The sequence below is a fragment of the Chiloscyllium punctatum genome, unplaced genomic scaffold (genome assembly GCF_047496795.1).
Source record: "Chiloscyllium punctatum isolate Juve2018m unplaced genomic scaffold, sChiPun1.3 scaffold_470, whole genome shotgun sequence".
Taxonomy (NCBI): Eukaryota; Metazoa; Chordata; class Chondrichthyes; order Orectolobiformes; family Hemiscylliidae; genus Chiloscyllium; species Chiloscyllium punctatum.
The window spans coordinates 22,098-41,711 of record NW_027310204.1 but is presented as its reverse complement, the minus strand read 5'-3'; the positions used below and the strand labels follow the sequence as shown (position 1 = coordinate 41,711).

General features: G+C 56.8%; 1 protein-coding gene across 1 annotated transcript; it reads right to left on the bottom strand.

Moving 5' to 3' along the window:
- Positions 1–6,988: 6,988 nt before the first annotated feature.
- On the bottom strand, positions 6,989–19,099 carry LOC140472923 (uncharacterized). The gene is made up of 3 exons (XM_072567541.1): positions 19,088–19,099; positions 9,531–18,819; positions 6,989–9,402 (listed from the first exon to the last, which is right to left on the bottom strand). Exons 1-3 carry the CDS (start codon positions 19,097–19,099, stop codon positions 6,989–6,991), a joined length of 11,715 nt encoding a protein of 3,904 aa, XP_072423642.1.
- Between the last annotated feature and the right edge of the window lie 515 nt (positions 19,100–19,614).

The following is a 19,614-nucleotide window of genomic DNA, read 5'->3' as shown; positions in this document are numbered from 1 at the left end:
AGACAGATATAGATGGATAGAGAGAGAGAGAGACAGATATAGATGGATAGATAGAGACAGATATAGATGGATAGAGAGAGAGAGAGAGACAGATATAGATGGATAGAGAGAGAGAGAGAGATGGATAGAGAGAGAGAGAGACAGATATAGATGGATAGAGAGAGAGACAGATATAGATGGATAGAGAGAGAGACAGATATAGATGGAGAGAGAGAGAGAGACAGATATAGATGGATAGAGAGAGAGAGAGACAGATATAGATGGATAGAGAGAGAGAGAGACAGATATAGATGGATAGAGAGAGAGAGAGAGATGGATAGAGAGAGAGAGAGACAGATATAGATGGATAGAGAGAGAGACAGATATAGATGGATAGAGAGAGAGACAGATATAGATGGATAGAGAGAGAGACAGATATAGATGGGGAGAGAGAGAGAGAGAGACTGGTACAGATGGGGAGAGAGAGAGAGAGAGACTGGTACAGATGGGTAGAGAGAGAGAGAGACTGGTACAGATGGAGAGAGAGAGAGAGACTGGTACAGATGGAGAGAGAGAGAGAGACTGGTACAGATGGGGAGAGAGAGAGAGAGAGAGACTGGTACAGATGGGGAGAGAGAGAGAGACTGATACAGATGGGTAGAGAGAGAGAGAGACTGGTACAGATGGGTAGAGAGAGAGAGAGACTGGTACAGATGGAGAGAGAGAGAGAGACTGGTACAGATGGAGAGAGAGAGAGAGACTGGTACAGATGGGGAGAGAGAGAGAGAGAGAGACTGGTACAGATGGGGAGAGAGAGAGAGACTGATACAGATGGGTAGAGAGAGAGAGAGAGATAGATGGATAGAGAGAGAGAGAGACAGATATAGATGGAGAGAGAGAGAGAGACAGATATAGATGGATAGAGAGAGAGAGAGACAGATATAGATGGATAGAGAGAGAGAGAGACAGATATAGATGGATAGAGAGAGAGAGAGACAGATATAGATGGATAGAGAGAGAGAGAGAGATGGATAGAGAGAGAGAGAGACAGATATAGATGGATAGAGAGAGAGACAGATATAGATGGATAGAGAGAGAGACAGATATAGATGGAGAGAGAGAGAGAGACAGATATAGATGGATAGAGAGAGAGAGATATAGATGGATGGATAGAGAGAGAGAGACAGATATAGATGGATAGAGAGAGAGAGAGAGAGAGATAGATGGATAGAGAGAGAGAGAGAGACAGATATAGATGGATAGAGAGAGAGAGAGAGACAGATATAGATGGATAGAGAGAGAGAGAGATAGATGGATAGAGAGAGAGAGAGATAGATGGATAGAGAGAGAGAGAGACAGATATAGATGGATAGAGAGAGAGAGATATAGATGGATAGAGAGAGAGAGATATAGATGGATAGAGAGAGAGATATAGATGGATAGAGAGAGAGAGAGAGACAGATATAGATGGATAGAGAGAGAGAGAGAGATAGATGGATAGAGAGAGAGAGAGACAGATATAGATGGAGAGAGAGAGAGAGACAGATATAGATGGATAGAGAGAGAGAGAGACAGATATAGATGGATAGATAGAGACAGATATAGATGGATAGAGAGAGAGAGAGAGACAGATATAGATGGATAGAGAGAGAGAGAGAGATGGATAGAGAGAGAGAGAGACAGATATAGATGGATAGAGAGAGAGACAGATATAGATGGATAGAGAGAGAGACAGATATAGATGGAGAGAGAGAGAGAGACAGATATAGATGGATAGAGAGAGAGAGAGACAGATATAGATGGATAGAGAGAGAGAGAGACAGATATAGATGGATAGAGAGAGAGAGAGAGATGGATAGAGAGAGAGAGAGACAGATATAGATGGATAGAGAGAGAGACAGATATAGATGGATAGAGAGAGAGACAGATATAGATGGATAGAGAGAGAGACAGATATAGATGGGGAGAGAGAGAGAGAGAGACTGGTACAGATGGGGAGAGAGAGAGAGAGAGACTGGTACAGATGGGTAGAGAGAGAGAGAGACTGGTACAGATGGAGAGAGAGAGAGAGACTGGTACAGATGGAGAGAGAGAGAGAGACTGGTACAGATGGGGAGAGAGAGAGAGAGAGAGACTGGTACAGATGGGGAGAGAGAGAGAGACTGATACAGATGGGTAGAGAGAGAGAGAGACTGGTACAGATGGGTAGAGAGAGAGAGAGACTGGTACAGATGGAGAGAGAGAGAGAGACTGGTACAGATGGAGAGAGAGAGAGAGACTGGTACAGATGGGGAGAGAGAGAGAGAGAGAGACTGGTACAGATGGGGAGAGAGAGAGAGACTGATACAGATGGGTAGAGAGAGAGAGAGAGATAGATGGATAGAGAGAGAGAGAGACAGATATAGATGGAGAGAGAGAGAGAGACAGATATAGATGGATAGAGAGAGAGAGAGACAGATATAGATGGATAGAGAGAGAGAGAGACAGATATAGATGGATAGAGAGAGAGAGAGACAGATATAGATGGATAGAGAGAGAGAGAGAGATGGATAGAGAGAGAGAGAGACAGATATAGATGGATAGAGAGAGAGACAGATATAGATGGATAGAGAGAGAGACAGATATAGATGGGGAGAGAGAGAGAGAGAGACTGGTACAGATGGGGAGAGAGAGAGAGAGAGACTGGTACAGATGGGTAGAGAGAGAGAGAGACTGGTACAGATGGAGAGAGAGAGAGAGACTGGTACAGATGGAGAGAGAGAGAGAGACTGGTACAGATGGGGAGAGAGAGAGAGAGAGAGACTGGTACAGATGGGGAGAGAGAGAGAGACTGATACAGATGGGTAGAGAGAGAGAGAGACTGGTACAGATGGGTAGAGAGAGAGAGAGACTGGTACAGATGGAGAGAGAGAGAGAGACTGGTACAGATGGAGAGAGAGAGAGAGACTGGTACAGATGGGGAGAGAGAGAGAGAGAGAGACTGGTACAGATGGGGAGAGAGAGAGAGACTGATACAGATGGGTAGAGAGAGAGAGAGAGATAGATGGATAGAGAGAGAGAGAGACAGATATAGATGGAGAGAGAGAGAGAGACAGATATAGATGGATAGAGAGAGAGAGAGACAGATATAGATGGATAGATAGAGACAGATATAGATGGATAGAGAGAGAGAGAGAGACAGATATAGATGGATAGAGAGAGAGAGAGAGATGGATAGAGAGAGAGAGAGACAGATATAGATGGATAGAGAGAGAGACAGATATAGATGGATAGAGAGAGAGACAGATATAGATGGAGAGAGAGAGAGAGACAGATATAGATGGATAGAGAGAGAGAGAGACTGGTACAGATGGGTAGAGAGAGAGAGAGACTGGTACAGATGGAGAGAGAGAGAGAGACTGGTACAGATGGAGAGAGAGAGAGAGACTGGTACAGATGGGGAGAGAGAGAGAGAGAGAGACTGGTACAGATGGGGAGAGAGAGAGAGACTGGTACAGATGGGGAGAGAGAGAGAGAGACTGGTACAGATGGAGAGAGAGAGAGAGAGACTGGTACAGATGGGTAGAGAGAGCGATGCAGACAGACAGAGAGAGAGTTGCTCCTGTATTGTTGAGAATAAATCGTTGATGTGTTTAATCCCTTTGCCAATCGGGTGCTGTGATATATTTCAGTCCATTTATGTTCGAGCCCGGGTGTCCTTGGAGAATGAGCACGCGGTGTCCCCCAACACCCTGGAGTTGTTCAGGGAGAGGTGGGCACCGCGGGGAGTGGAGTGTATTATTTCCCCCTCCAACTCCATGTTGTATTGAGTCCCTACCCTCCCCTTCACTGTTCTGATCACACAGCATTGCCCCTTTGGTTTGAAGGGCAGTGCTTGGCACTGGTCACTCGGGGGTTTCCTATCTTCCTGGTGGTAGAAATTGAATAAAGATTCACGCTCCTTGTGTCTCTCACTGTCTCACACCTGCACACACACACACACCACAGGGGCTGACCCTCCCACAGTGTGGGGCTCCCTCAGCACTGACCCTCCCACAGTGCGGGGCTCCCTCAGCACTGACCCTCCCACAGTGTGGGGCTCCCTCAGCGCTGACCCTCCCACAGTGTGGGGCTCCCTCAGCGCTGACCCTCCCACAGTGTGGGGCTCCCTCAGCACTGACCCTCCCACAGTGCGGGGCTCCCTCAGCGCTGACCCTCCCACAGTGCGGGGCTCCCTCAGCACTGACCCTCCCACAGTGCGGGGCTCCCTCAGCGCTGACCCTCCCACAGTGTGGGGCTCCCTCAGCGCTGACCCTCCCACAGTGTGGGGCTCCCTCAGCGCTGACCCTCCCACAGTGCGGGGCTCCCTCAGCGCTGACCCTCCCACAGTGCGGGGCTCCCTCAGCGCTGACCCTCCCACAGTGCGGGGCTCCCTCAGCGCTGACCCTCCCACAGTGCGGGGCTCCCTCAGCGCTGACCCTCCCACAGTGCGGGGCTCCCTCAGCGCTGACCCTCCCACAGTGCGGGGCTCCCTCAGCGCTGACCCTCCCACAGTGTGGGGCTGCCTCTGCACTGACCCTCCCACAGTGCGGGGCTCCCTCAGCGCTGACCCTCCCACAGTGTGGGGCTCCCTCAGCGCTGACCCTCCCACAGTGTGGGGCTCCCTCAGCACTGACCCTCCCACAGTGTGGGGCTCCCTCAGCGCTGACCCTCCCACAGTGTGGGGCTCCCTCAGCGCTGACCCTCCCACAGTGTGGGGCTCCCTCTGCCCTGACCCTCCCACTCTGCTGGGGGGTACTGTGAAATGCCGGGCAGGGAGCTGGCTGGAGCTGACAGCACTTAAGGTGGGTCCTGGAGTATTTTGCAGGTTTCCCCAAGGCCTCCTACCCCCCAATTTTTATCAAGAAGGTCCAGAGTGTGAGCGGGTAACCATCTGGGCTTCTATAACAGGAACAGGCCATTCGGCCCATTAGAACAGCCCCGTTCCGAACTGAACGCCTTTGACGTCAAAGGTGACCACATCCCTCTATACCCTGCAGGTTCATAAATCTGTCGAGATTGGTCTCGACGTTGGACCTGCCTCCTCCGGCAGTGATTTGCCCCTCACCTCTCCCTCAAATGTACCCCTCTTTTACCTTAAACCCGACCTATTCGATACCTCGAACCCTGGGGGAAAGGAGAAGGCCGCTGATTATCTGTTCTCTCCACGCCTCGGATAATTTTGGAAAAGCCCTGTCAGTTGTTAGCCTCTGAGCGGGACGCAGCATTGTAGAGATGTACAGCATGGAAACAGACCCTTCTGCCCAACCCGTACGTGCTAACCCTAACCTAACCTCGCCCCTGTTTGCCAGCACCCGTCCCCTATCCCTCTAACCCCTTCCTGTTCCACGTTTCCCCCCATCCAGATGTCTGTTGTCATTGTACCAGCCTCCACCACTTCCTCTGGCAGCTCCTCCCACACACGCACCACCCTCTGGGGGGAAATATTGCCCCTTTAGGTCCCTTTGCCCTCCCACGCTAAACCTATGCCCCTCTAGTTCTGGGCTCCCCCACCCCAGGGGGAACAGACCTTGTCAATTTACCCTATCCATGTCCCGTCATGATTTTATACACCTCTATAAGGTCACCCCTCAGCCTCCGACGCTCCAGGGAAAACAGCCCCAGCCTGTTCAGCCTCTCCCTGTAGCTCAAACCCTCCAACATCCTTGTAAATCTTTTCTGATCCTTTTCCAACATTTCACAACATCCTTCCTGTCGCAGGGAGACCAGAATCGAACGCAGTATTCCCAAAGTGGCCCTAACCAATACAGACACAACGTGACCCTCCCAACTCCTACACTCAACACACTGACCGATACAGACACAACGTGACCCTCCCAACTCCTACACTCAACACACTGACCGATACAGACACAACGTGACCCTCCCAACTCCTACACTCAACACACTGACCAATACAGCCACAACGTGACCCTCCCAACCCCTACACTCAACGCACTGACCGATACAGACACAACGTGACCCTCCCAACTCCTACACTCAACACACTGACCGATACAGCCACAACGTGACCCTCCCAACCCCTACATTCAACACACTGACCAATAGTGCCCAGGGATGTGCAGGTTAGGGTGGGTTGGCCGTGGGGAAATTGTCCCGTAGTGCCCAGGGATATGCAGGTTAGGGTGGATTGGCCGTGGGGAAATTGTCCCGTAGTGCCCAGGGATGTGCAGGTTAGGGTGGATCGGCCGCGGGGAAATTGTCCTGTCGTGCCCAGGGATGTGCAGGTTAGGGTGGGATTGGCCGTGGGGAAATTGTCCCGTAGTGCCCAGGGATGTACAGGTTAGGGTGGGTTAGCCGTGGGGAAATTGTCCCGTAGTGCCCAGGGATGTGCATGTTAGGGTGGGATTGGCCGTGGGGAAATTGTCCTGTCGTGCCCAGGGATGTGCAGGTTCGGGGGGATTAGTGTGGGGGGTAAACCTTGAGTAATGGGGAATGGGTTTGTGTGGGATCGGTGTGGACCTGTTGGGCTGAAGGGCCTGTTTCCGCACTGCAGAAACTCGAAGTCAGGGAATGAGAACTCTCGGCCCTTTGGCTCACCTCCTAGCCCATCCATCGCACGCTTCGGATCCCCCCTCCCCAGACTCCGTATCCCAACGCCTCGTCCGCCCCCACCCTGGGGTTCCCTTAACCGTTCGGGAAACCTTTCCCCATCCCCCCCCCCACCCCTCGCCCCCTTTCCCGTGTTGCGCGCGGTTCGGAGAGAGGGAAGGAAGGAACACGAGGAGGAATCGGAAGAGTTCTGAGGAGACGTGCTTTAATGACGAGGTGTTTGGCCTGGGGATACCACACTCCCACTCCACCTCAACCCCCCTCCCCGTCACCCGGACCAGTTGGACCTGTTGGAGTTGGCGCCCATCCCTCTCTCTCTCCTCTTGGCTGCTCTCTCTCTCTCTCTCTCTCTCTCTCGTTCTCACGCTCTCCACAGGAAAGGTGGGTGGGGGGGGTGGTTTGTCAGAGGGAGGTGTTCTCAAGCGGCCATTCCCTGTCCAGCCCGGCGCAAGCCGTTCCACAATAAGGCAGGGGGAGAATGTTGGCGGCCGTCCCTGGCTCTCGTTTTCTCTCTCTCTCTCTCTCTCTCTCGTTCTCTCCATCCGACGGCTTGGGTAAGGGGAGTGGGGTGGGGGGGGTGGGGTGCCTCAGGGGAGATGCGCCATCGTGTGGCCTTGGTGATAACAATGGTGTTGGTGATGACATTGGTGATGCCGTCGGCCTTGGTGCTGGTGTTGGAGGTGACGATGACGTTAGTATTGGTGATGGTGATGCTGTTGGCCTTGGTGCCGGTGTTGGAGGTGACGATGACGGTGGTATTGGTGACGGTGATGCCGTCGGCCTTGGTGCTGGTGTTGGAGGTGACGATGACATTAGTATTGGTGACGGTGATGCCATTGGCCTTGGTGCTGGTGTTGGAGGTGACGGTGACGTTAGTATTGGTGACGGTGATGCCGTCGGCCTTGGTGCTGGTGTTGGAGGTGACAATGACATTAGTATTGGTGACGGTGATGCCGTTGGCCTTGGTGCTGGTGTTGGAGGTGACGGTGACACTGGTATTGGTGACGGTGATGCCGTTGGCCTTGGTGCTGGTGTTGGAGGTGACGGTGACATTAGTATTGGTGACGGTGATGCCATTGGCCTTGGTGCTGGTGTTGGAGGTGACGATGACGGTGGTATTGGTGACGGTGATGCCGTTGGCCTTGGTGCCGGTGTTGGAGGTGACGATGATGGTGGTATTGGTGACGGTGATGCCGTTGGCCTTGGTGCCGGTGTTGGAGGTGACGATGACGGTGGTATTGGTGACGGTGATGCTGTTGGCCTTGATGCTGGTGTTGGAGGTGACGATAACGGTGGAATTGGTGACGGTGATGCAGTTGGCCTTGGTGCTGGTATTGGAGGTGACGGTGACATTAGTATTGGTGACGGTGATGCTGTCGGCCTTGATGCTGGTGTTGGAGGTGACGGTGATGTTAGTATTGGTGTTGGTGATGCCGTCGGCCTTGGTGCTGGTGTTGGAGGTGACGATGACGTTAGTATCGGTGACGGTGATGCTGTTGACCTTGGTGCTGGCGTTGGAGGTGACGGTGACGTTAGTATTGGTGACGGTGATGCCATCGGCCTTGGTGCTGGTGTTGGAGGTGATGATGACGTTAGTATCGGTGACAGTGATGCTGTTGACCTTGGTGCTGGTGTTGGAGGTGACGGTTACGTTAGTATTGGTGACGGTGATGCTGTTGACCTTGGTGCTGGCGTTGGAGGTGACGGTGACGTTAGTATCGGTGACGGTGATGCTGTTGGCTTTGATGCTGGTGTTGAAGGTGATGGTGATGTTAGTATCGGTGACGGTGATGCCGTTGGCCTTGATGCTGGTGTTGGAGGTGACGATGACCGTGGTATTGGTGATGGTGATGCCGTTGGCCTTGGTGCCGGTGTTGGAGGTGACGGTGACGTTGGCATCGGTGACGGTGATGCCGTTGAAGTCGGCGATGGCATTGGGCCGCGTCAGCGGACCGCCCGGCGGCCGGCCTGGACCAGACGCCGTCCCAGCAGCCCCCGGGCCCGCTCCACCCCCCCGCCAAAGTAGAGGGTGGCCCAGAACTCCTGGTCCTCCTCCGCCACCTCCATCATGGCGTTGTCGGTCACCACCACCGCCGGGGGGCGCCGGGGCTGCGGGTACAGGATGCCGAAGAGCACGTGGTCGTAGTCGTCTGGGGGTAGGGGAGGGGGCGGGGGTCGGGGGGGCGCGGGGTCGGACTCGGGGCAGGGGCAGGGCTCTGGGGGAGGGGGTGGGGGTGGGGGGGGAGGAGGGGGGGTCTCCGCCCCCGGCGGACCCTCGGACACCTCCCCCCGCGAGGACGAGGCGGTGGTGGGGCTGGAGGGGCTGTCCCCGCTGGAGGTCAGGTGGGAGAACAGGGTGACGATGACCAAGGGGTCGCAGGCCTGGGCCGGGGCCTGGTTCTGGGTGGGCCGAGGGAGGCGGTGCCGCGGGGGGTGGGGCTGGGGGGCCGAGGTGGGGGGCGGGGGGGCGGCCCCGCCCCCCGGCCAGCTGTGCCCACTGGGGGCGCTCTCGGCGTCGGTGCTCTGGCCGGAGGAGGGGGCCTCGAAGTGGGGGTAGGGGGCGGGGCTGAGGCCCGACGAGGGCCCCTCCCCCGGGTTGTCGGGCGTGGCCGCGCCCCCGCCCCCCGAGGCGGTCAGGGTGCCCGCGGTGGGGGTCAGCTCGGCCGGTGACAGCCCCGCCAGGGTCAGGGTCTCGGGGGTGGGGCTGGCCTCGGACCCCGCCCCCGTCCCCGCCCCCGCCCCGGTGAGGCGGGGGACTCCCCTGCCCGGCGTGCCCCCCTCGCTGGCCGGGGGCAGCCGGGCGGGCGAGGGGGCGGGCGGCGCCAGGCCCCACTCCGGCCGGGCGGGCGAGGAGGAGGGGGAGGAGGTGGAGGAGGGCGAGGAGAGGGAGGGGGGCGAGGAGGAGGAGGACGACGACGAGGACGAGGGGGAGGCCTCGCTCCGGCATGAGGCGCCATCGCCTGCCGCCGGCGGCCGTCCGCCTGTCGTCGGGTCTGGCGTTCCGCCTGTAGTCGCCGGCTGGTCGCAGGAGGATGCTTCGCCTGTATCCGTCGGCTGCTCTGGCAGCGCTCCGCCTGTAGCCGTGATCTCAGAACCGGAGGATGTCCCGCCTGCCGCCTGGTCTGGCGACAATATTCCGCCTGTAGCCAAAGCCTCGTCACAGGAAGTTGCTTCGCCTGTATCCGGCGGCAGTTCTGACAGCGCTCCGCCTGTTGCCGCTGCCTCGTTGCAGGAGGATGTTTCGCCTGTATCTGTCGGCTGCTCTGACTGTGCTCCGCCCGTAGCCGCTGCCTCGTCGCAGGAAGACGTTTCGCCTGTAGGCAGTGGCTCTTCCGATGATGCTCCGCCTGTAGCCACGATCGCATCACATGAAGATATTTCACCTGTAGCAAATGGCTGTTCTGATGGCGTTCCACCTGTAGCCGCTGCCTCATCACAGGAAGATATTTCGCCTGTAGGCAGTGGCTCTTCCAATGGTGCTCCGTCTGTAGCCGCAATCTCATCACATGAAGATATTTCACCTGTAGCAAATGGCTGTTCTGATGGTGTTCCACCTGTAGCCGCTACCTCATCACAGGACGATATTTTGTCTGTCGGCAGTGGCTCTTCCGATGATGCTCCGCCTGTAGCCACGATCGCATCACATGAAGATATTTCACCTGTAGCAAATGGCTGTTCTGATGGCATTCCACCTGTAGCCGCTGCCTCATCACAGGAAGATATTTCGCCTGTAGGCAGTGGCTCTTCCAATGGTGCTCCGTCTGTAGCCGCAATCTCGTCACATGAAGATATTTCACCTGTAGCAAATGGCTGTTCTGATAGTGTTCCACCTGTAGCCGCTGCCTCATCACAGGACGATATTTTGCCTGTAGGCAGTGGCTCTTCCGATGATGCTCCGCCTGTAGCCACGATCGCATCACATGAAGATATTTCACCTGTAGCAAATGGCTGTTCTGATGGCGTTCCACCTGTAGCCGCTGCCTCATCACAGGAAGATATTTCGCCTGTAGGCAGTGACTCTTCCAATGGTGCTCCGTCTGTAGCCGCAATCTCATCACATGAAGATATTTTGCCTGTAGCTAGTGACTGTTGTGGCGGTATTCCATCTGGAGCCGCGATCCCATCGCAGTATATTTCGCCTGTAGCCATAGACTGTTTTGATGTTGTGCCTCCTGTAGCCGCGGTCTCATCGCAGGAGGATGTTTCGCTTGTAGCTGCCGGCTGTTCTGACAGTGCTCTGCCTATAGCTGCTGCCTCATCGCAGGAAGATGTTTTACCTATAGCCGGTGGCTGTTCTGACTGTGCTCCACCTGTAACCGCTGCCTCATCGCAGGAAGATGTTTCGTCTGGAGCCAGTGGCTCTTCCGATGGAGCTCCGCCTGTCGCCACGATCTCATCACATGAAGATATTTCACCTGTAGCCAACGGCTGTTCCGATGGTGTTCCACCTGTAGCCGCTGCCTCGTCGCAGGAAGATATTTCGCCTGTAGTCAGTGGCTCTTCCAACGGTGCTCCACCTGTGGTCTCTTCACATGGAGATGTTTTGCCTGTCGTCGGTGTCTGTTCTGACTGTGACATTCCACCTGCAGCCTGTGTGTTTTCTGGTGACAAGTGCTTTCCTGTCGTCAGTGTCTGTTCTGAAGGTGACATCCCACCTGTAGTCACTGTTAGTTCCGACGGTGATAGTCCGCCTGTGGTAGGGGTTTGTTCACATGGAGATATTTCTCCCGTAGACAGGGTCCGTTCTGATGGTGACAATTCACCTGCCGTCCCTCTCTTTTCTGATTCTGCCAGTTCGCCTGTAGTCTGTGCCTGTTCTGACGGCAGCCTTCCGCCCGCCATTGAGGGCTGTTCACACGGCGATACGTCACCTGTAGTCAGTGTCTGTTCTGATGGTGTCAGTTCTCCTGTAGCCAGTGTCTGTTCTCGTGGTAATTTGTCACCTGTGGGCAGGTGCTCTTCAACTGACAGCGCCTTGCCTTCGCACGGGCCCCATTCCGATGGTGATCTCTTGCCTGTAGTGAGCACGGGTTCCAGTAACAAGGAGTCCCCCAAACACAGAGTCTCCTCTGTTTCACCTGTGGCCAGTGTCTCTGCCGGTGGCGATTGTCCACCTGTAGTCTTGGTCTGCCCGGGATCTGTTCGTTCACCTGTTTCTTCTGGGAGTGCCAGTTCGCCCCTCAACTGAACCTGCTCTGCTGTTGTCATCTCGCCTGTAGGCACTGCCTGTCCTATTTCACCTGGAGGCAGGGTCTTGTCCATTGGTGGGGTCGTGGCATCTTCTGATGGGCCTGGTTTGCCTGTAGACTGCGCCTGGTTTGGCGGTGTGACCTCACCCGAACGCAGCTTCTGACTCAATGGTGATAGTCCACCTGTACCTGGCGCCTGTTCTTGAGCAGACAGCTCACCTGTTGACACGGCAGCTTGGGTATGAATCAGCGTCTGTTCGGATAATGTTATTTCCTCGGTCATCAGCAACCGCTCCAGTGGTGACAACTCGTCTGAGCACTCTGTTTGCACTGACGGGGATATTTCGCCTGTAGCCAGCACTTGTTCTTGCAGAGAAAGTTCACCTGTAGCCATAGTTATTGCCGATGGCCATCTCTTTGCAATGACCTGTGTGTGTTCTGGTGAAGATGTCGCACCTGTAGTTCGGGTCCGTTCTGCTGGTGATAGTCCGCCTGGCGTCGGTGCATGCTCTGAAGGTAGCGGTTCGCCTGTAGTCAATGTCAGGTCTGGTGGAGTTATGACACCCACAACAAGTTTTTGTCCACTTGGTGATACTTTGCCTGTAGCTCTCACCTGTTCTGATGGTGACACCTCGTCTGCTGTTAGTGGCTCTTCTGCAGGGGATATCTCGCCTGTAGACAGTGTCTGTTCTGACTGTGATATCTCGCTTGTAGACAGTGTCTGATCTGATGAAGATGCTTCACTTGTAGACAGCATCTGTTCTGATGGTGACTGTTTGTCTGTGGTAAAGGGTTGTTCTTGTGGAGGGGGTGCACCTGTGATTGGTGCCTGGTCCAGCAACATTTCGCCTGTACTCCGGGTCTCTTCTGGTGGTGGAATTTCGCCTGTAGTCAGCATCAGGTCTGTCAGCAATAGTTTACCAGTACTTAGTGTCTGATCTGGCAAGGAAGGTTCGCCTGTAGCCACGGTCTCTTCTGGTGGTGAGATTTCGCCTGTAGCCAATACCTGGTCTGGCAGGGAGAGTTCACCTATAGTCATGGTCTCTTCTGTCGGTGAGCTTTCGCCTGTAGCCAATACCTGGCCTGGCAGCGAATGTTCACCTGTAGTCATGGTCTCTTCTGTCGGTGAGATTTCGCCTGTAGCCAATACCTGGTCTGGCAGGGAGAGTTCCCCCTTAGTCACGGTCTCTTCTGATGGTGAGATTTCACCTGTAGCCAATACCTGGTCTGGCAGGGAAAGTTCACCTGTAGTCACGGTCTCTCCTGGTAGTGAGGTTTCGCCTGTAGCCAATACCTGGTCTGGCAGGGAACGTTCACCTGTAGTCATAGTCTCTTCTGTCGGTGAGATTTCGCCTGTAGCCAATACCTGGTCTGGCAGGGAGAGTTCCCCCTTAGTCACGGTCTCTTCTGATGGTGAGGTTTTGCCTGTAGCCAATACCTGGTCCAGCAGGGAGAGTTCACCTGCAGTTACGGTCTCTCCTGGTAGTGAGGTTTCGCCTGTAGCCAATACCTGGTCTGGCAGGGAACGTTCACCTATAGTCACGGTCTCTTCTGGTGGTGAGCTTTCGTCTGTAGCCAATACCTGGCCTGGCAGAGAGAGTTCACCTGTAGTCACAGTCTCTTCTGGAGGTGAGCTTTCGCCTGTAGCCAATACCTGGCCTGGCAGGGAACGTTCACCTGTAGTCATAGTCTCTTCTGTCGGTGAGATTTCACCTGTAGCCAATACCTGGTCTGGCAGGGAGAGTTCCCCCTTAGTCACGGTCTCTTCTGATGGTGAGGTTTTGCCTGTAGCCAATACCTGGTCCAGCAGGGAGAGTTCACCTGCAGTTATGGTCTCTCCTGGTAGTGAGGTTTCGCCTGTAGCCAATACCTGGTCTGGCAGGGAACGTTCACCTATAGTCACGGTCTCTTCTGGTGGTGAGCTTTCGTCTGTAGCCAATACCTGGCCTGGCAGAGAGAGTTCACCTGTAGTCACAGTCTCTTCTGGAGGTGAGCTTTCGCCTGTAGCCAATACCTGGCCTGGCAGGGAACGTTCACCTGTAGTCATAGTCTCTCCTGTCGGTGAGATTTTGCCTGTAGCCAATACTTGGCCTGGCAGGGAGAGTTCACCTGTAGTCACGGTCTCTCCTGGTAGTGAGGTTTCGCCTGTAGCCAATACCTGGTCTGCCAGGGAACGTTCACCTGTAGTCACAGTCTCTTCTGGTGGTGAGATTTCACCTGTAGCCAATACCTGGTCTGGCAGGGAACGTTCGCCTGTAGTCACAGTCTCTTCTGTCGGTGAGCTTTCGCCTGTAGCCAATACCTGGCCTGGCAGGGAACGTTCACCTGTAGTCATGGTCTCTTCTGTTGGTGAGCTTTCGCCTGTAGCCAATACCTGGCCTGGCAGGGAACGTTCACCTGTAGTCATAGTCTCTCCTGTCGGTGAGATTTTGCCTGTAGCCAATACTTGGCCTGGCAGGGAGAGTTCACCTGTAGTCACGGTCTCTCCTGGTAGTGAGGTTTCGCCTGTAGCCAATACCTGGTCTGCCAGGGAACGTTCACCTGTAGTCACAGTCTCTTCTGGTGGTGAGATTTCACCTGTAGCCAATACCTGGTCTGGCAGGGAACGTTCGCCTGTAGTCACAGTCTCTTCTGTCGGTGAGCTTTCGCCTGTAGCCAATACCTGGCCTGGCAGGGAACGTTCACCTGTAGTCATGGTCTCTTCTGTCGGTGAGCTTTCGCCTGTAGCCAATACCTGGCCTGGCAGGGAGAGTTCACCTATAGTCATGGGCTCTTCTGTGAGTGAGACCTCACCTGTAGCCAATATCTGGTCTGTCAGGGAACGTTCACCTGTAGTCACAGTCTCTTCTGTTGGTGAGCTTTCACCTGTAGCCAATACCTGGCCTGTCAGGGAACGTTCACTTGTACTCACAGTCTCTTCTGTCGGTGAGACCTCACCTGTAGCCAATATCTGGTCTGTCAGGGAACGTTCACCTGTAGTCATGGTCTCTTCTGTCGGTGAGCTTTCGCCTGTAGCCAATACCTGGCCTGGCAGGGAGAATTCACCAATAGTCATGGGTTCTTCTGTCAGTGAGACCTCACCTGTAGCCAATACCTGGTCTGTCAGGGAACGTTCACCTGTGGTCACAGTCTCTTCTGTTGGTGAGCTTTCGCCTGTAGCCAATACCTGGTCTGGCAGGGAGAGTTCCCCCTTAGTCACGGTCTCTTCTGATGGTGAGGTTTCGCCTGTAGCCAATACCTGGTCTGGCAGGGAATGTTCACCTGTAGTCATAGTCTCTTCTGTCGGTGAGATTTTGCCTGTAGCCAATACCTGGTCCAGCAGGGAGAGTTCACCTGCAGTTACGGTCTCTCCTGGTAGTGAGGTTTCGCCTGTAGCCAATACCTGGTCTGGCAGGGAACGTTCACCTATAGTCACGGTCTCTTCTGGTGGTGAGCTTTCGTCTGTAGCCAATACCTGGCCTGGCAGAGAGAGTTCACCTGTAGTCACAGTCTCTTCTGGAGGTGAGCTTTCGCCTGTAGCCAATACCTGGCCTGGCAGGGAACATTCACCTGTAGTCACAGTCTCTTCTGTCGGTGAGCTTTCGCCTGTAGCCCATGCCTGGCCTGTCAGGGAATGTTCATCTGTAGTCACGGTCTCTTCTGTCGGTGAGAATTCTCCTATAGCCAATAACTGGCCCGGCAGGGAATGTTCGCCTGTAGTCACAGTCTCTTCTGGTGGTGAGATTTTGCCTGTAGCCAATACCTGGCCTGGCAGGGAGAATTCACCTATAGTCATGGTCTCTTCTGGAGGTGAGCTTTCGCCTGTAGCCAATACCTGGTCTGGCAGGGAACGTTCACCTGTAGTCATGGTCTCTTCTGTCGGTGAGCTTTCGCCTGTAGCCAATACCTGGCCTGGCAGGGAGAATTCACCTATAGTCATGGGCTCTTCTGTGAGTGAGACCTCACCTGTAGCCAATATCTGGTCTGTCAGGGAACGTTCACCTGTAGTCACAGTCTCTTCTGTTGGTGAGCTTTCACCTGTAGCCAATACCTGGCCTGTCAGGGAACGTTCACTTGTACTCACAGTCTCTTCTGTCGGTGAGACCTCACCTGTAGCCAATATCTGGTCTGTCAGGGAATGTTCACCTGTAGTCACAGTCTCTTCTGTCGATGAGCTTTCGCCTGTAGCCAATACCTGGCCTGTCAGGGAACGTTCACCTGTAGTCACAGTCTCTTCTGTCGGTGAGATTTCGCCTGTAGCCAATACCTGGTCTGGCAGGGAACGTTCACTTGTACTCACAGTCTCTTCTGTCGGTGAGACCTCACCTGTAGCCAATATCTGGTCTGTCAGGGAACGTTCACCTGTAGTCACAGTCTCTTCTGTCGGTGAGCTTTCGCCTGTAGCCAATACCTGGCCTGGCAGGGGACGTTCACCTGTACTCACAGTCTCTTCTGTCGGTGAGGTTTCGCCTGTAGCCAATACCTTGCCTGGCAGGGAACGTTCACCTGTAGTCACAGTCTCTTCTGTCGATGAGCTTTCGCCTGTAGCCAATACCTGGCCTGTCAGGGAACGTTCACCTGTAGTCACAGTCTCTTCTGTCGGTGAGATTTCGCCTGTAGCCAATACCTGGTCTGGCAGGGAACGTTCACTTGTACTCACAGTCTCTTCTGTCGGTGAGACCTCACCTGTAGCCAATATCTGGTCTGTCAGGGAACGTTCACCTGTAGTCACAGTCTCTTCTGTCGGTGAGCTTTCGCCTGTAGCCAATACCTGGCCTGGCAAGGGACGTTCACCTGTACTCACAGTCTCTTCTGTCGGTGAGGTTTCGCCTGTAGCCAATACCTTGCCTGGCAGGGAACGTTCACCTGTACTCACAGTCTCTTCTGTCGGTGAGGTTTCGCCTGTAGCCAATACCTTGCCTGGCAGAGAGAGTTCACCTATAGTCACGGTCTCTTCTGGAGGTGAGAATTTGCCTGTAATCAGTGTCTGGTCTGACAGGGAACGTTCACCTGTAGTCACGGTCTCTTCTGTCGGTGTGATTTCGCCTGTACCTGTTTTCTGGTCTGTCAGTAATAGGATCCCTATAGTTAAGATCTCTTCTGACAGCGAAAGCTCACCAGTCTCTGCTGGCGGGGGCCGTTCCCCGGGGGGTGGCTCCTGGTCTGACAGTAATACTTTGCCTGTGGTTTGTGCCTTTCCAAGTGGCGGTGACATCGCACCCTGGGTCGTGGCGCTCAGGATCCGTTCCGATGGTAGTACGTCACCTCTCGGTGATGTTACGCCCGAATCCAGGGCGGGTCCTGACGGCGGTGATCCGCCTGTGCTCTTGGCCTGCGGCGTCAGGGCCGGTTCGCCTGTCCGCCCTGCTGGGCTCGGTGCCTCACCTCCGAGAGACAGCTCGCCAGTAGCCGCCGCTGGTTGTGGTGTTTCGGCCGCGGCGAGGGGCATCTCTGCTCGGCCGACTGTGATCACCGAACGAGCCAGGCTCGACTCGGACCAGGTCGGGGACACGCTCAGTCCGCCTGTCGACAGCGTTTGCTCGGGCCGGGACAGTTGACTCGTAGCAAGGGTCTGTTCGGACAGTCCGCCTGTGCTCGGCGTTTGCACGGCCGGGGGGGTCGCGCCCGCCCCCTCCCGCGGGAGGGGCCGGCCGGCAGCCGACGCCTCTTCTGAGGGCGAGAGTTCGCCTGTTGTCAGGATATAGTCGGGCGGGGACAGTCTGCCTGTAGCCAGCAGCTGTTCCAGGGGGGAGAGATGGCTGGAGGCCAGCGCCTGCTCCAGGAGGGTCAGGGTGCCGGCCGACACGCGGGGCCCCAGGGCCATGGGTTTGCCTGTAGCCAGCGCTTGCTCGGGCAGGGAGAGTCTGCCTGTCGCCCGCACCTCGTCTGCGGGGCGCAGGACGCCTCGCGCCAGTACCGGCTCGGGAAGCGACAGCCTGCCCGTCGTCAGCACCTGCTGGGGGGGGGAGAGATTGCCCATCGACAGCACCCACTCCGAGAGGGACAGTCCGCCTGTAGCCGGCGCCTGTTCCGGCAGGGAGAGTTTTCCCAGCGGGACCGCCCACTCCGAGAGGGGCAGTCCGCCTGTAGACGGCAAAGCCGTCGGCGGAGGGGACAGTCCGCCTGTAGCCGGGGCCGGTTCAGGCGGGGAGGGTTTGCCTGTAGGGAGCGCCCACTCTGAGAGGGGCAGTCCGACTGCAGCTGGCAACGCCGCCGGTGGCGGGGACACTCCACCTGTAGTCGGCGACTGTTCAGGGGGGGAGAGTTTGCCTGTAGGGAGTGCCCACTCCGAGAGGGGCAGTCCGACTGTAGCCGCCGCCTGTTCCAAGGGGGAGGGTTTGGCCGTCGGGAGCGCCCACTCCGAGAGGGGCAGTCCGACTGTAGCCGCCGCCTGTTCCAAGGGGGAGGGTTTGCCTGTAGGGAGCGCCCGCTCCGAGAGGGGGAGTCCGCCCGTGGCCAGCAGCGCCATCGGCGGCGGGGGGGCTCCGCCTGTAGCCGCCGCCCGTTCCAAGGGGGGGGGTTTGCCTGTAGGGAGCGCCCGCTCCGAGAGGGGCAGCAGGAGGAGGCGGTCGGAGGTGCGGGGGCCCTCCAGGAGCAGGCCGGAGGAGGAGGAGGAGGGGGGTCCCCGCAGGGTAGCGGCGGACCCCGGGCCAGAGGCGGGGAACAGCACCGACGCCAGGTCGCGGTCGGAGTCGGCGGGGGCCTCGGGGAGCAGGGCCCACTCGGACAGGCCGCCCCAGCAGGGGGTGGGCGGGCTGCTGCGGGGGCGGGGCGGGGGCGGGGGAGGGGGTTCGGGGGAGGAGCCCGCCCCCTCCCAGCTCTCCACCGCCAGGGCCCTGCCCCAGATGGAGCGGTCGTCCACCGAGGAGCCCGGGAGCACGCGCGCGGCCGACTTCTCGTCCCGGGTGTAGATGGTCAGGATCTCAGCCCAGGAGGCCGGCACGTCGAGGGGGGGCGGGGGCGGAGCTCCTGCTGCCCCCGCCCAGGGCAGGGGGCTCCCCGGCACCACCCCCCGCTCCTCCTGACCCTCCCCGTACAGGCTCAGCACCTGCTCCCAGGCCGCCCGCTGGTCCTCGGGCGGCTGGGGGGAGGGGGGAGGGGTGGAGGGGGGAGGGCCCCCTCCCCCCTCCCCCTCCCCCTCCCCCTCCCCCTCCCTCCACAGGGAGCGGGGTTGGGGGAGCTGGAGGAGGAGGAGGGGAGGGCGTCCCCCCCCCGGCCTGTTCCGGGGAGCCCGGTGCCGAGGGGTGGGGGCTGGGGGTGGGCGTCGGCGTCCCCTGCCCTCCGGTGGCGTCCCTTTCCCCCTCCCCCTCCTCCTCCTCCCCCCCTTCCTCCCTCCCTCTTCCTCCAGCAGCGTAGGCCATTCGCGTCCTAATGTAGTAGTAACTCTCGACGAGGGAGTCCGTCCTGAGTGGGGTGCGGGAGTCTTCCGGGGCCGCCCCTTCCTCGCGTTTCGGGCGGTGGGTGGGGTCCTGGCGTTGGGGGGGGGGGGGATGGAGAGAGAGGGGAGAGGGAGTTATTACGTCTGTCTGCCTTCCTTTACAGCCCCCACCCTACCTCCCGCCTCGGCTCCTTCTCCATCCCTTGCCCCCGGCGTTTCCGCTCGGCGGCCAGCCACTTGGAAATAGCGATCACAACGTCGGACGCGCCGACTGGAGAGGGGGGGGGGGGGCCCGCAACTAGACCACGTGAGTAGGTGGCAGGAGGTGGGGAAGGAACGCTGGTGCGGGGAAGGGGAGGGAGTTGTCTACCGGAGTGGGGTTCGGGGTGGGGCGAGAGGAGGGAAGTACTTGGCGGGTGTGGGCGGAGGGAGCAGCGACCGCAACATGAAAAGGGCGAACGCGGGGGCGATACGTTTCGGGTTGGATGCCCGACGTTG